The sequence below is a fragment of the Rutilus rutilus genome, assembly GCF_951802725.1.
Source record: "Rutilus rutilus genome assembly, chromosome: 3".
Lineage (NCBI taxonomy): Eukaryota > Metazoa > Chordata > Actinopteri > Cypriniformes > Leuciscidae > Rutilus > Rutilus rutilus.
In genome coordinates, this window is record NC_140211.1 from 50,834,908 (window position 1) to 50,848,046 (window position 13,139).

General features: G+C 35.1%; 1 protein-coding gene across 3 annotated transcripts in view; it reads left to right on the plus strand.

Moving 5' to 3' along the window:
- myom1b (myomesin 1b) overlaps nt 1-13,139 on the plus strand; it is a 53,789-nt gene that overhangs the window by 35,880 nt on the left and 4,770 nt on the right. For 2 of the 3 annotated variants that reach the window (XM_084403743.1, XM_084403744.1), the window contains 18 exons: nt 1,070-1,254; nt 3,118-3,232; nt 3,742-3,898; nt 5,477-5,583; nt 5,679-5,723; nt 6,610-6,746; nt 6,835-6,979; nt 7,066-7,125; nt 7,377-7,444; nt 7,522-7,635; nt 8,939-9,026; nt 9,361-9,399; nt 9,553-9,658; nt 9,779-9,942; nt 11,125-11,161; nt 11,277-11,299; nt 11,411-11,466; nt 11,582-11,989. In XM_084403743.1, coding sequence (XP_084259869.1) covers nt 1,070-1,254; nt 3,118-3,232; nt 3,742-3,898; nt 5,477-5,583; nt 5,679-5,723; nt 6,610-6,746; nt 6,835-6,979; nt 7,066-7,125; nt 7,377-7,444; nt 7,522-7,635; nt 8,939-9,026; nt 9,361-9,399; nt 9,553-9,658; nt 9,779-9,942; nt 11,125-11,161; nt 11,277-11,299; nt 11,411-11,466; nt 11,582-11,842 — 1,907 coding nt within the window. In that variant the 3' untranslated portion in view covers nt 11,843-11,989. Of the gene's footprint in view, nt 1-1,069; nt 1,255-3,117; nt 3,233-3,741; nt 3,899-5,476; nt 5,584-5,678; nt 5,724-6,609; nt 6,747-6,834; nt 6,980-7,065; nt 7,126-7,376; nt 7,445-7,521; nt 7,636-8,938; nt 9,027-9,360; nt 9,400-9,552; nt 9,659-9,778; nt 9,943-11,124; nt 11,162-11,276; nt 11,300-11,410; nt 11,467-11,581; nt 11,990-13,139 lie in introns of those variants that run through there. The other variant, XM_084403742.1, reaches the window with a different exon arrangement.

The following is a 13,139-nucleotide window of genomic DNA, read 5'->3' on the forward strand; positions in this document are numbered from 1 at the left end:
ATGGTCTAAAAGTGTTGTCCCTATTCTCTTAATGAGTAATGGGTGTGTTATGGGCTTAACGTGCAATAAACCAATCAGAGTCTCATTTCCCATTCCCTTTAAAAGCCAGTTGCGCTCGCGGCCATGGCGGATTCGCTATTTACATGACAGAATTTGCAAGCGGAAAGACTGAACGCGTCTCCAAAGAGGAAACGGATCTGTTCGTGCGCGAGGTTAAAGCACACAAGCAGACCATCTACGGGACAAGCTGGATTCCACCATATCTTTATGTACCACAATATTAATCTTTTACATTGTAATCCTTTTATTTTTAATATTTGGTTTGTGTGATGCTGCGCTTCCCTGTGTGTGTAATAAGCACTGCATTGTGCCGGGTGTATGAAGAAAGAAGCACACTTCTTTTTCACAAGGGGATAGTAAACACTGATAATCTGCAATCTTCAGTCAAAAATCGAAATTAAAACCATAATTTGGAACTATTACTTAAAGGTGCTCTAAGTGATGTTGGGTGACGTCACTTCTTGTTGACGTTCGATTAAGTATTGTTAAAAAAAATGGAGGCTAGCTAGACCCTCCCTCCTCCTCATCCATGCACTAACCCCCCAAACCCCACCCCCAAATCCTTCTTGTCGGTTATTGGCTGGAACAGTTTGTTATGTTTCGTGGTGCGGGTTAGCCCAGTTTGTTTTTGTTGCCATTTGTGGAGCCTGGGCTGTCTACAGAGACCGCGTTTTTTTACAGTGTGTTCAGGGGACAGGCAGCTAGCAGATAGTGAGGAGTTGTTTGCTGTGTGTTGCTAAAAAACGTGTGACATCGCTTAGAGCACCTTTAAAGATACCGATTCCAAAAAAGACACAAAACAAAAACTAGATCTTTTAGAACCCATAGTTACCAATAGGATTATTATCATTCCAATAGAATAAAATACACATGTGGATCTAAAGTACATCCTTCAGAATTCTGCAGACTCTACTGCATGTTTTTAATGACAAAGTCCAGAACATTTTCTCGTTCATCACATCAGCTCTGACTGATACGCTTTTAAACTATGCTAAAACATTTTTTTCAGGACCACCCCATGACCTCCAAGTACAGGAGGTGCGTAAAGACTCTTTGGTCTTGCTCTGGAAACCACCTGTCTACCAGGGTCGAGATGGGGTCAATGGATACTACATCGACATCAAGGAGGCTGAAGCAGACTTTGAAATGTGGAGAGGGGTCAATGAGAAAGCTAATGACAAGATATTCATGAAGGTTTGTATGTATGTGGAAGCCGCGGGGCGGTGGAGTTGGCTTGTTAAGGTTGTGAGATTTGCATACTCATGTGAAAAAGAAACACCTATTACAGAAATAATATACTTGAAAAGAACTTGTGTGAACTGAATGTAATGTTTTTGGACACTAAATGAGAATGTATTATAGTTTAAATTTATATTAAATGCAATTAGCTGAACTTTTGAGTGCTTTTTTGACCAAATTAAGTAGGACTTAATCTTTGTGTGTTCATTCAAAAAAAGTTATTTTACAGACTATGAGCAGACTAGTACTAGTTTTATAAGCAGACTGGGATGATAACCTGTCCCTGATCAGTTTTGAAATATTCTGACCCTTTTGAAAAAGAAGTAGAGTTTAGCATACTTCTAAAAAAAAGTTAAAAGATTATACTGAAGTGCAAACTGCATGTAATGCTTTCGGACACTTAATTACATGTTAACTTCAACTAAATGAAAATGTATTATTGTTTAAATTTATATTAAATACAATTAGCTGAACATTAGAGCATTTTTTGAACCTCTTAAGTAGGACTTAATTACATATTTATCTGTGATTTCATCAAATATACTAATCATTTCTGTTGAAACTTGTACAGTATGTCATGTATTTAAATATATTTGTAATTACACATTTTTAATAAGAATGTTTAGTAAGCAATTTAGTACATTGAAAATATATTAACTTTAAATGTAATCTTAAATAGCGCACTACAGATAAAATTATAATAAAGTAACTTTAAATGTGCTTTAGTATGTTCAATACATCAAAATAAGTGTACTTCTTTGAAGCACAACAAAAGATTAATAAAACATGTTTTGTACTTTAAAGTAAAACTTAATTTGGTGTTATTACAAACTGCATTTTTTAAAAGCATACTTAAGTGTGTTAAGAAAAATAGTAATGAAAGCGTACTGTTAGGGGGATAACAGCTGTAAGACCCAGGACCAGATATGTTGAAAGAAGACCAGGAGTCGTGAAGTTCAATCAAAAAGAGATTTTTTTTACTGAAGAATAATTTGCAGTTTCATCGGTAGAGCCAGCGTCAAAGTCTCACGAGGAGGTCGCAAGCCAACTCTACCTTACACAAAATCTCACACCAATTATACCTTTCCCAAGGACATACATTACATCATTGCTACTTCTGATTGGCTAAGAGAACATAAAGTCTAATCAATTCTTATCAATTCACTTATGGATAGATAGTAGGGTACGTCGACATTAATCAAGATAATTGTCATCCGAGTCCATGATTTGACCCCGGAGGTCGTCGAAAGGCGTCTTGAGGTCTGCTGCTACATATCACGAGACCTGTACAGAGCATTCAACGCATAAACAAAAGCACAAGGGAATAGCAGTTCTTCCAAGGTTGTAGAGGTCCTGCGCTCATTATTATCAGGACAGACTGATAAAACCTTCCCTCCTCAGGAAGAAGTACAGATAATGTTCACTTTATTCTCTAGAGAAATACACATAAATGAAGTACAATTCTGTGAACCAGATCACGTAAGTCACGTAGAGGTTGACCCCTGTAACATAGTGTCATCTGATGAGGGTCTTCTTCAGGCTTGCCCTCTTCTATTAGGTTGTTAGCTGTTTTTCCAATACAAACAGCCTGTTCTCAAGGTCCTCGTTCAGGGCACTAAAGATTAGTCACAGACACCACTTAAGTGGTCTTTTATTTGATTATTATATTATATTATCAGCAAGTACAGTTTTTTAATAAATATACTTTTAAGATTTAAAGTACACTACAAGTGCATATTTAATACAATTAAGCACACTTCTTTTTTTCCACAAGGGTAGGTTTATGTTAGTAAATGTTGTTCCTCTTCATTGTTCTAGATCAAGGATCTAAAGGAGGGGGAGTCGTATGTTTTCCGTGTACGCGCTCAGAACAAGGCTGGTGTAGGAAAAGCATCAGAGCCTACAGAAACGGTGGAGGCAGTGACTAAACCAGGTACTAAACTGGACTAAATGAAATCAAACAAGAATTTTGCGAGTAACATTTTATTGTACTGCAAAATAGCTACCGAAGATAAAATTGAAATCAGTGTGAAATAAAAATGTACTTTCTTAATGCATGTTCCTGGTCCTGTTTGTGTAAGATTAATACTTTTCTCTTCATGATCTTTCTTCAAAATGTAATAACTTGATCTGCTTCTGAAATGATTTCCTTTTTGGATGACACCACCATTACTTCTTATTTTTCCGACCATATCCTCCAAACACTTTTTATGACCCAATCAATTCCTAATGGATATAATTATTCCCATTATTATTATATGGGTATATCAGAGTGAACAACAGGAATGGAACTAACACAAACACGTAATAATCTGTACATAATAAACATTGTGCTACCTAGTAATCTGTTTGCTAAAGTGATTTTTAAATCCAGGCTAAGCTTGAAGCAAACTAAACTTAACTAGCCTCAACAAAAGCCTACAAACTATTTCTTTCTCTCAGGTACTGCCGAGATAGTTGTGAATGTTGACGATGATGGCATCGTTTCACTAAATTTCGAGTGCTCTAACCTCAATGCTGACTCCAAATTTGTCTGGTCCAAGAACTACGTGGAAATGACAGAACTTGAACGCATGACCATGGAGACCAAGGGTAACAAGTAAGTATTTACTTGCTAATGAGTTAAATAACGAATTATTGAGTTTAAAGTCTTCCTGCAGTCAATAATTTTATCCCTTAACACTCATCTATGATAATCACAATGGCATATTTAAAAAAAAAGAATTACTGTGAAAATAATTTCTTCATTCCTTAAAATAGCTTCATTTAGGCAGATCTATGCATATTAGGGGTGTAAGAAAATATTGATTCACCGGAATATCGTGATATTATGTTTGGCGATACTGTATCGGTTCTCAAAGAGTATCGATATTTATTTATTTATTTGATTCTAAAAATCCGCATCCCTGAAAATAATGATAGGAAAAGCCCCGTCCCACACGTTGATTGGATTGGTTACATGTTTGTGACGGTTCAAACCGTGTTTTCGAGACTGTCTTTGGGACACTGCAGTTGTAAGGAGAAAATACTCAGCAGTAAAGCATATTAAGAACACCACATGGACATATAAGCAACATTAAAAACTTGATTTTCACCACAGGACAGGGGTCTTTAAAATAATGTCTTAAAGGTGCAGTAAGCGATTTCTGAGAATCATCGTTGAACACTGTTGATATTTGAAATCAATCCAAACAGTCACACCCCTCCCTTCATTGCTTCGCATCCAAAATGCACAAACACGCAATGCAAGGATGTTTCTTTATCATAGCTGAATCGAAGCAAAATAAAGCGAAGAGAACGAATGACAAAGAAGAACAAAAAATGAACATACAGTACACAAGAATATATACAAGCAAAAGTGTGTTGTTAGTCGCCAGCAGCACACACTCAAAACTAATGTCACTCACGTATGGAGCAGAAACAACGCAACCTCAGCGTCAGTTTTCAGGCCTTCCCTCTTCTGTTTCCAGCGCTGGAAAGCATTTCTAATATTAACGCGGGTCCTAAAGATCTTGCCTGATCATAACCCTTCTTTTTCCTCTGACCTTTTCTCTTTTGTAATGTCTCTCAGCCATCTCTCTTTCTACAGTCCTTCTTCAAATCTTCCTCTTGCTCGCTCTCTCTCCTCCCCCATCATGAGTGTATACGCCCTCTACTGCTGATTGGCTACAAGTGTGTTGTGGCACTTACTGCACCTTTAACTCTGTCATTTACTTGCCCTCATCTCATTCAAAACCCATAACTATTGTTCATCTTCTGAGCATAAATGAAGATATTTTTAATAAACAATTTTGTGCATCCATTGAAAGTGTAATCAAAATGTTCAAGCTTCAAAAAGTACATAAAGACATCCTAAAAGTAATTCATATGAATTGAGCCGTTTAATCCAAGTCTACAGCACAATATTGCTCATCAAATGAATATTTTTCATACAATTTTTTGTTTGGAACAGCATGAGGGTGAGTAAATGATGACTGAATTTTTATTTTTGGGTGAATTATATCCCTTCAACTAGCTTGTTTACCTTCTGATCAATCATATTTATAAATCTTTGACTGTTTACAGAAATATATTATTTATGAAATGTAACAATTGAATCACCTTTCTAGGGCTATAACAACAAAAAATAGATTAGCATGAAATAATTTTGTAGTAACTCTTCAATATTTATCTGTAGGTCCAAAGCCATCTTTAATACGCTTTCAGAAGATGACCTGGGCATCTACTCTTGCTTCGTGACACACACTGATGGAGAGTCTGCCAGCTACACACTCTCTGAAGAAGGTAACTTTACCTCCCTTTTTCATTTTGGTATTTTAAAATGTGCCAAGTTAACATTGTTATTGATTGTGACATTTCCACTGTCCTGTTCCTAACAGCTCTAAAAGAACTCCTGAAGGTCAGCCACGACCACAAATTCCCCAGTGAGTACACATGATATAAGGTTTCACACTAACAGTGTTTTTTTTTTTTTATGTTCTTGCTCTATCCTGTGCACATTAGCATACTTTTAAGAGTACTTATTATGGAAATAATATACAGTAAAAAAAATAGAGTTAAGTGTGAATGGAAATGTAATGTTTTCAGACACTTAATTTAAATATATTTCTAATAATAAATTTGCAATTTAGTACAATTAAAAAATGAGAATATAGTTAAAATTGTAATCAAGTGCTTCACATGTGCTTTAGTGTTAGTCAACACATCAAAATAAGTGTACTTTAAAGCATGACAAAAGATTATTAAATCGTAATTATTTAAAATTTACTTTAAAGTAAAACTTTTAGCTTGACATTATTAAAAGTGTACTTAAAGTGTGTTAAGGAACATAATCATGAAAGTGCTTAAAGACAGCACTCTCTTTTTTTATATGAATATTTTTAAGATTTACACAACTAAGCACACTTATTTTTCACAAGGATAGTTATATAAAAAATGTATTTGATTACACAGTGCCACCCTTACACAGTGTCCTAAACAGTACGTTTTGGTTGATATTTAAAAAACAGCTCTGTGATGTAGGATTTTTTTAAATGAGATAGACAAAAAACGTCACGTCATGTGATGCTTATTCTTTGCTTAGGACAAAGTGATGGTTAGGTTACATTTGAAAGATGCATCGCTTGTCACTTTTATTGCATCATGCCTGCTAAAGACGCCGTTTCAATACAAACCAGAGCATAAGTATCCAGGTTTCCATTCCATCATAGGCCTCCAATACAGTGAACATTATGCAGGACCGAATTCTTGTTTTGTTCTATTGTTCTGTCATTACACTTTCTATTATCCACTTTCATCCCTCTTCTTCAGTCATCCCTCTGAAATCAGAGCTGGCCGTGGAGCTGCTGGAGAAGGGTAGAGTTCGCTTCTGGTTGCAGGCTGAGAAAATCTCTGCCAATGGAAAAGTTGAATACGTGTTCAATGACAATATGATCTCCCAGGGAGAGGTGAGAGGAATGCAGAAACAGACTCGTGAAATTCTTTGGAAACACTCATTTGGTTTGCTTCTGCATTAATAGTTTTTGTGTGTTGTAGAAATACAAGATGAACTTTGATAAAAATACTGGCATTATTGAGATGTTCATGGAGTCTCTGGGAAATGCGGACGAGGGAACATTCACTTTCCAGCTTCAGGATGGCAAAGCCACTAACCAGTCCAGTCTAGTGCTAATTGGAGATGGTACTAATCTAAAAGTCCATATACACGTACATATATGTATCTCATTTATAGAGTTTGTACCAATGACAGCATCTCATTTCCTTCAGTGTTCAAGCAGTTACAGAAGGAATCCGAGTTCCAGAGAAAAGAATGGCATAGGAAGCAAGGTACGAGTATATTTACAGTACTGTATAAACACTGTAATATTATTCTTTTTTAAAAAGCTTGTGAACAATGTGTTAAATGTTTCAAACAGTAATATAATGCATCATCACATGGCCTCGTTATTCCATGGATCCATTGAATGTACATATTATACTGTAAAAAGTACTAGTAGTATAGTATGGTCGTATGTCATTCCAGATACTGTGCACCCTCTGTGTTTGTACATTATTCACTGCTGTTTCTGCACTGTAAGGTCCACACTTCGTGGAGTATCTTGGTTATGAAGTCACACCTGAGTGCTGTGTAAGACTGAAGTGCAAGGTGAGTCTTCTCTCTAATGAAACACAACTGTAGCACTGCCTGTTTCTTTGTTAGTGACATATTAACTTGTGATCTAGGTTGGTAATATGAAGAAAGACTCCGTGGCCCTGTGGTATAAGGATGGACGAGAGGTCAAGGTCAATGAGAAACTGGATTTCTCTGAAGGAGTATTAACTTTGGAGATCACCCAGGTGAGAAAGCATTTCACTCATGCAGAGAAAATTATTTGGTGTAGAAACAATTTCACAAGAAACGGCAAATAACTCACTGAATTAAATGTTAAATTTTGAAGTGCTGTAGTATTTTCTTGTAAAACGGACTCCAGTAATCTTCAAAAAAACTTTTTTTATAGTGGGTTACCCAGATATTACCCCTCATAAATTCACAAAATACTGTCAGCAAGTTACACAAACATTTAGTTAATATGTATCTAGAAGTATTTATTTAATGATTCAATTTGAATATAAATTTGACTATACTGTATATACCATATCGGTTCCACGAGTTACAAGCATAATTGTATTAATTAACTCTGTTGTTGTTCATTCATTGCCACGTATTACTTATTCTCTTGTTTTAGTTCAAATCAGGACAAAAACAATGATAAAACATGCTCAATGATTTCTAAATTAAACTTTTTTATGGAAATAAAATTGGTAAAAAAGGACAGACAACACATGACTTACATTATTTTAATTTGTAAATGTAAAATTGTGACAAAGTAAATAATGTGCTTACAATATTGACATAAAACATACTAGAATTATATTATGAAACTAGTCTACCACTTTTAATGGTTCAATATGCACACCTGTTTCATGTTTAATAATATAAAATATGGGATATTAATACAGTAAATTAATAATTTTCTTGAGCAGCAAATCATATTAGAAAATGAAGACTGGAGTTATAATGCTGAAAATTCAAGCTTATCCATCATATGAATAAATACCTGTTTAATATGTGAATATATTTTAAATTGTAATAGTATTTCATGATATTACTGTTTTTTACAGTATTTTTGATCTAATAAATGTAGATTTGGTGAGAATAAGAGGCTTCTTTCAAAAAGATTAAAAAGTCCTCAACTTTTGAACGATAGTGTATATGGGTTTTTAACATTTTCCACGACACTTTTCATTGTTACATTTTCTCGTACTTTCTTGACATATTATACAATATCTCCATTTTGCTCATTGTCATTTCTGTTTGTGATTTTATTTTTCTGACCTTTTCTATCCCATATTATCAGTTTGGCTTTTCAGTCCTTCTCTCCCATGATCATTTTAACTCAAGCAATATCTGTTTGCATACATGTTTTTTTTGTTTTGTGCATCTGTCTTCATACTCTTTCAAGTTTACTTCTTGCTTGTTACATTATTTTCTTTCTGCTTTTGTCAGATTGTAGTGTTAGATTAGAGATCCCACACATACTTAAATTGTTAGGCATGTAATTGTTTTGATTAATTTTGTTTGTTTCTGTGTCAACGGCAGATTTCGAAAAAGGATGCTGGTATATATGAAGTAGTTCTGAAGGATGACAGAGGCAAAGACACCTCCACCCTCAACCTTACTGACCAAGGTAACGGCAGAAATATGATTTAAAAGTACTAATAGCTACTATTATTAAACTCTCCAGAATTACTTTATGCACTTTATTTTAACAACTATGCATAATTTACTGATGATATTACTATAGTAAGTACGTGTAAGATGTGAAGCATAGACACTCTAAAATAAAGTGTTACCAAACATTTTATCCTATTTAAATCCATATCCCAGAATTTCACAGATTTTTCCCCACAATTGGTGCGGAAAATGTGAAGAAACGTATTTCTTCTTGATTTTATCTGTATGTTAAAGATGCTAATAATACTCGATCTTTTGTAAATAAATGTCTAACTTCTGTTTTCCAGGATTCAAAGACCTGATGAATCAGGTTTTCAGTGTTATCGGTAAGATTTACAACCTCATTTTCAAGCGTAAATGATTTTTATGAGGATATAGCAAACAACTGAAAATGTCTTCTAAATCTCCACAGTACATCTTTACATTTAAACATGTAGTTTTAGCAATGCAGGACAAATGTTGACTTTCATTTTGTCCAGCAAACTCTTCCACTCAACTGAAGATCCAGAGCACAGAGGAGGGAATCAGGATCTACTCCTTCGTCAACTACTACAACGACGAGCTGCACGTCACCTGGCATCACAAGTAAGAGTCTCATCAAGCAATGTTACTGTAAATACTGTATATTATATACGCTTTACCCATGGTTTTACTGGTGACTGAGACAGAGTATGGTTTTTACTGTGTGCGTGTGCTTTATTAAAGGGATGCTGCGATCGCATTCACCGAGCGCATTAAGAGTGGTGTGGTGGGTGAGCAGCTCTGGCTGCAGATCTCTGAGCCCACCGAGAAAGATAAAGGCAAATATGCCATTGAGTTCTTCGACGGGAAAGGAGGTTTGCGCAGAACTGTGGAACTGGCTGGACAAGGTGAGGAAACGCATGCTCATACACACACCATATAATAGCTCTGCGCAAAAAACTAGGGTGGATGATATTGCAGAAATATTATATCACAATTTTCTGAAGATCTATAAGCGGTAGGCTTTTTAGAATTACATTTAAATTTCTAAAATATTAAAAAGTAGTAGCAGGGAGAATCAATAAATTATGAATAATTCACTGCCATTGTGAGAATACCATGTAATAATGCAATCAATAACTGTAGTCTGATTTTAAAATGTAATATAATAATCTGATTACGTTATCCAGATTACATTTAATCAGTTACTACCCAGCACTGTGTATTAATAATCTTTTGTGGTGCTTATTTTGATGTGTTGATTAACATACTAAAGCACATGTAAGTATTTGATTATAATTTTAACTATAGTGTGTTATTTGATATTACATTACAGTTAATATATTTTAAATGTACTAAATTGCAACTTTATCATTACAAATGTGTAATAACAAATATGTTTAAAACAAATACATGACATTCAAGTTTCATTTATGGTTTTAGTTTACCATAAATGCTTGTCAGTACATTTGGCAGTACACTTTAACCATTTTTAAGAGACAATAAACGTAATAATAAAATTGCATATAAAGATGTACTTAAGGTTAAGTTCAACTAATTGGATTTAATATAAATTTAAACTAATGCAATTAAGCGTGCGAAAACTACATTCAGCATATTTCCGTTATAATTAAATTTTTTTATTAAAGTATGCTAAAGAAATACTTCTTTTTCACGAGAGTCAGTCTATTTTTCTGTAACACTGTTCACAATAAATGTTGCAAACAGCAGATTTAAAGCAAACTGTACTCTCAAGATCAAGGGAACCGGGTATAAACACACAACCACTGGTGCTCATTGGATACATGAGAGATACATATCAGATGGAACAACAACATTTTCCAAGGCATTCACGTGGTTAAACGTAAAAAGTCATTAGTCATTAAAACATTAAAAGTGTTGATCGACGTGTTTCGGCTTGACACAGCTTTCTTCAGGATGCACTCGAAGATCTCAACATGTTCTTAGTGTTGTAGAAATCTGCTATTTGCCATCAACCATGATTCATTTATTAAGTGTGCAAAAGTGTCCGATTAGTTGTGGCTCCAATAAATAATGATGCATATACATCTTTTTTTTTTTTTTTTCAGCATTTGACGATGCATATGCTGAGTTTCAAAGACTCAAGTAAGTGCCTTTAAGCTGAAAATGGTTTGTGATTTGTGATGGATAATATTCAGCTTGACTGACTGAATAATTAAATTGAATAACTACAAATATTTTCTTTTCCCATCTTCCTTAGGGCTGCAGCTATCGCAGAAAGAAGTGAGTAGATGAATGCAGAAATGCACGCTTGTTTAACACATCAATTTAACTGTATCTTCTGAAAGGTGGTGTGAGTGTATCGGATATTTGTAATCTTTGTGTTTTCCTCAGATCGTGCTCGTGTGGCAGGTGGTCTGCCTGATGTTGTGACCATCCAAGAGGGCAAGGTACTGTACATGGTTCTCCACACGGTTTGAAAATAACATTTCTGCACAGAATTTTCCCACAAAAACAACAGTTTTCAGTATCGCTTCCATCTGTCTCTTCCCTTCTCTCTCATAGGCTTTGAACTTGACCTGCAATATCTCGGGCGACCCTGTACCAGAGGTCACTTGGCTGAAGAATGAACGTGAGATGGTTTCGGACGATCACTACATTCTGAAGTTTGAGTCAGGCAAGTTTGCCAGTTTCACCATCACCAGCGTCAATACGGCTGACTCCGGAAAGTACAGCATCCTGGTAAAGAACAAGTACGGTACGGAGAGTGGCGATTTCACCGTAAGTGTCTTCATCCCAGACGAGGAACACGGCAAGAAAAAATAAAGAAAATCACAAAATCAATAAGATTAATGAAAGATTTGAAAGGATTCTGAAAGATTTAGAACAAGTTTGAACAATAATGCCCTATTATATTGAATATCTCAAGGTACACTCAGTCAAACGTTTGGAATAATTCAGATTTTTTAATGTTTTTGATAGAAGTCTCTTCTGCTCACCAAGGCTGCATTTACTTGATCAAAGCTCACAGTAAAAACAGTAATATTTTGAAATATTATTACAACCTATATAAATATATTTTATAAAAAGGAATTTATTCCTGTGATACAAAGCTGATTTTTCAGCATCATTATTCCAGTCTTCAGTGTCACATGACCCTTATATAAAATCATTTTTACTGTATTTTGATCAGACAATGCTCAAAAATATTAGTAAAAAATCAGTATTCTAAACTTTTGACTGTTTTATATCCTTAGTGGAGTGTACAAAATGGTGCTAATTTCTTGGTTGCAGATTGAAAAGTGTTGGTCCAAGTTTTAATCCACCAGTACCCACATTTACAAAATAGTGCTCTAATTGGAAACAAACTGTTTTAATCAGTCTTTTTCTGTATAGATCTAGCTTCATAATAATTGTCAACCAGCATTATTTACTTGACCGTTTCTCCATTGTAGTGTTAGTAAAATAGTTTAAAGCCCAGATTTGAAAATGAATGCCGTTCTGACTGCAGATTGTATTGTGAGTGGCTTTCCGTATGTAGTTTTACTGTAAGAAGAAACAGATGCACTGATGTGCATAAAAGATCAACGGTTTTGAATTGAGGGACAAATGGACGCTCCGTTTTTGTACAGTTTATCATTATTCTGTCCTGAAAAGCAGGGGCTTAGATTCACAAAAAAACATTAAAAAGTTACACATTACAATGAATGCTGTAAAGATGACTTTAAATGTTGTTTAAATGAATCAATGGCCCTGCTGCAAGGTTTCTATGGATACTTCACACTGCTAATAAATCACTGCACGTATGATCCCATTGTGCATAGCAGTTATGACTTCACCTCCTGTTTTACCTCACAGATAATGATATGACTTCCTGTGTTATGTCCAATAAACGGAGCACATATTCTCTCAACTCCCTCTCTGTGTGGTTTCAGTGTGTCCCTTGTTTCTTCTCCACACTGTCCTCGTCTTTCACATCCCTCCTTCCTGAATCCTGCATCTGAGATGCTGATGTTGTCCCGTCGTCTGAACACCTGGACCAACCTAAACACGGTCACTAACTTTTACCCTCAACTGCAGACCTAACCTGCCCACTTCACAAATACTGTTTTTGTTTTCATAG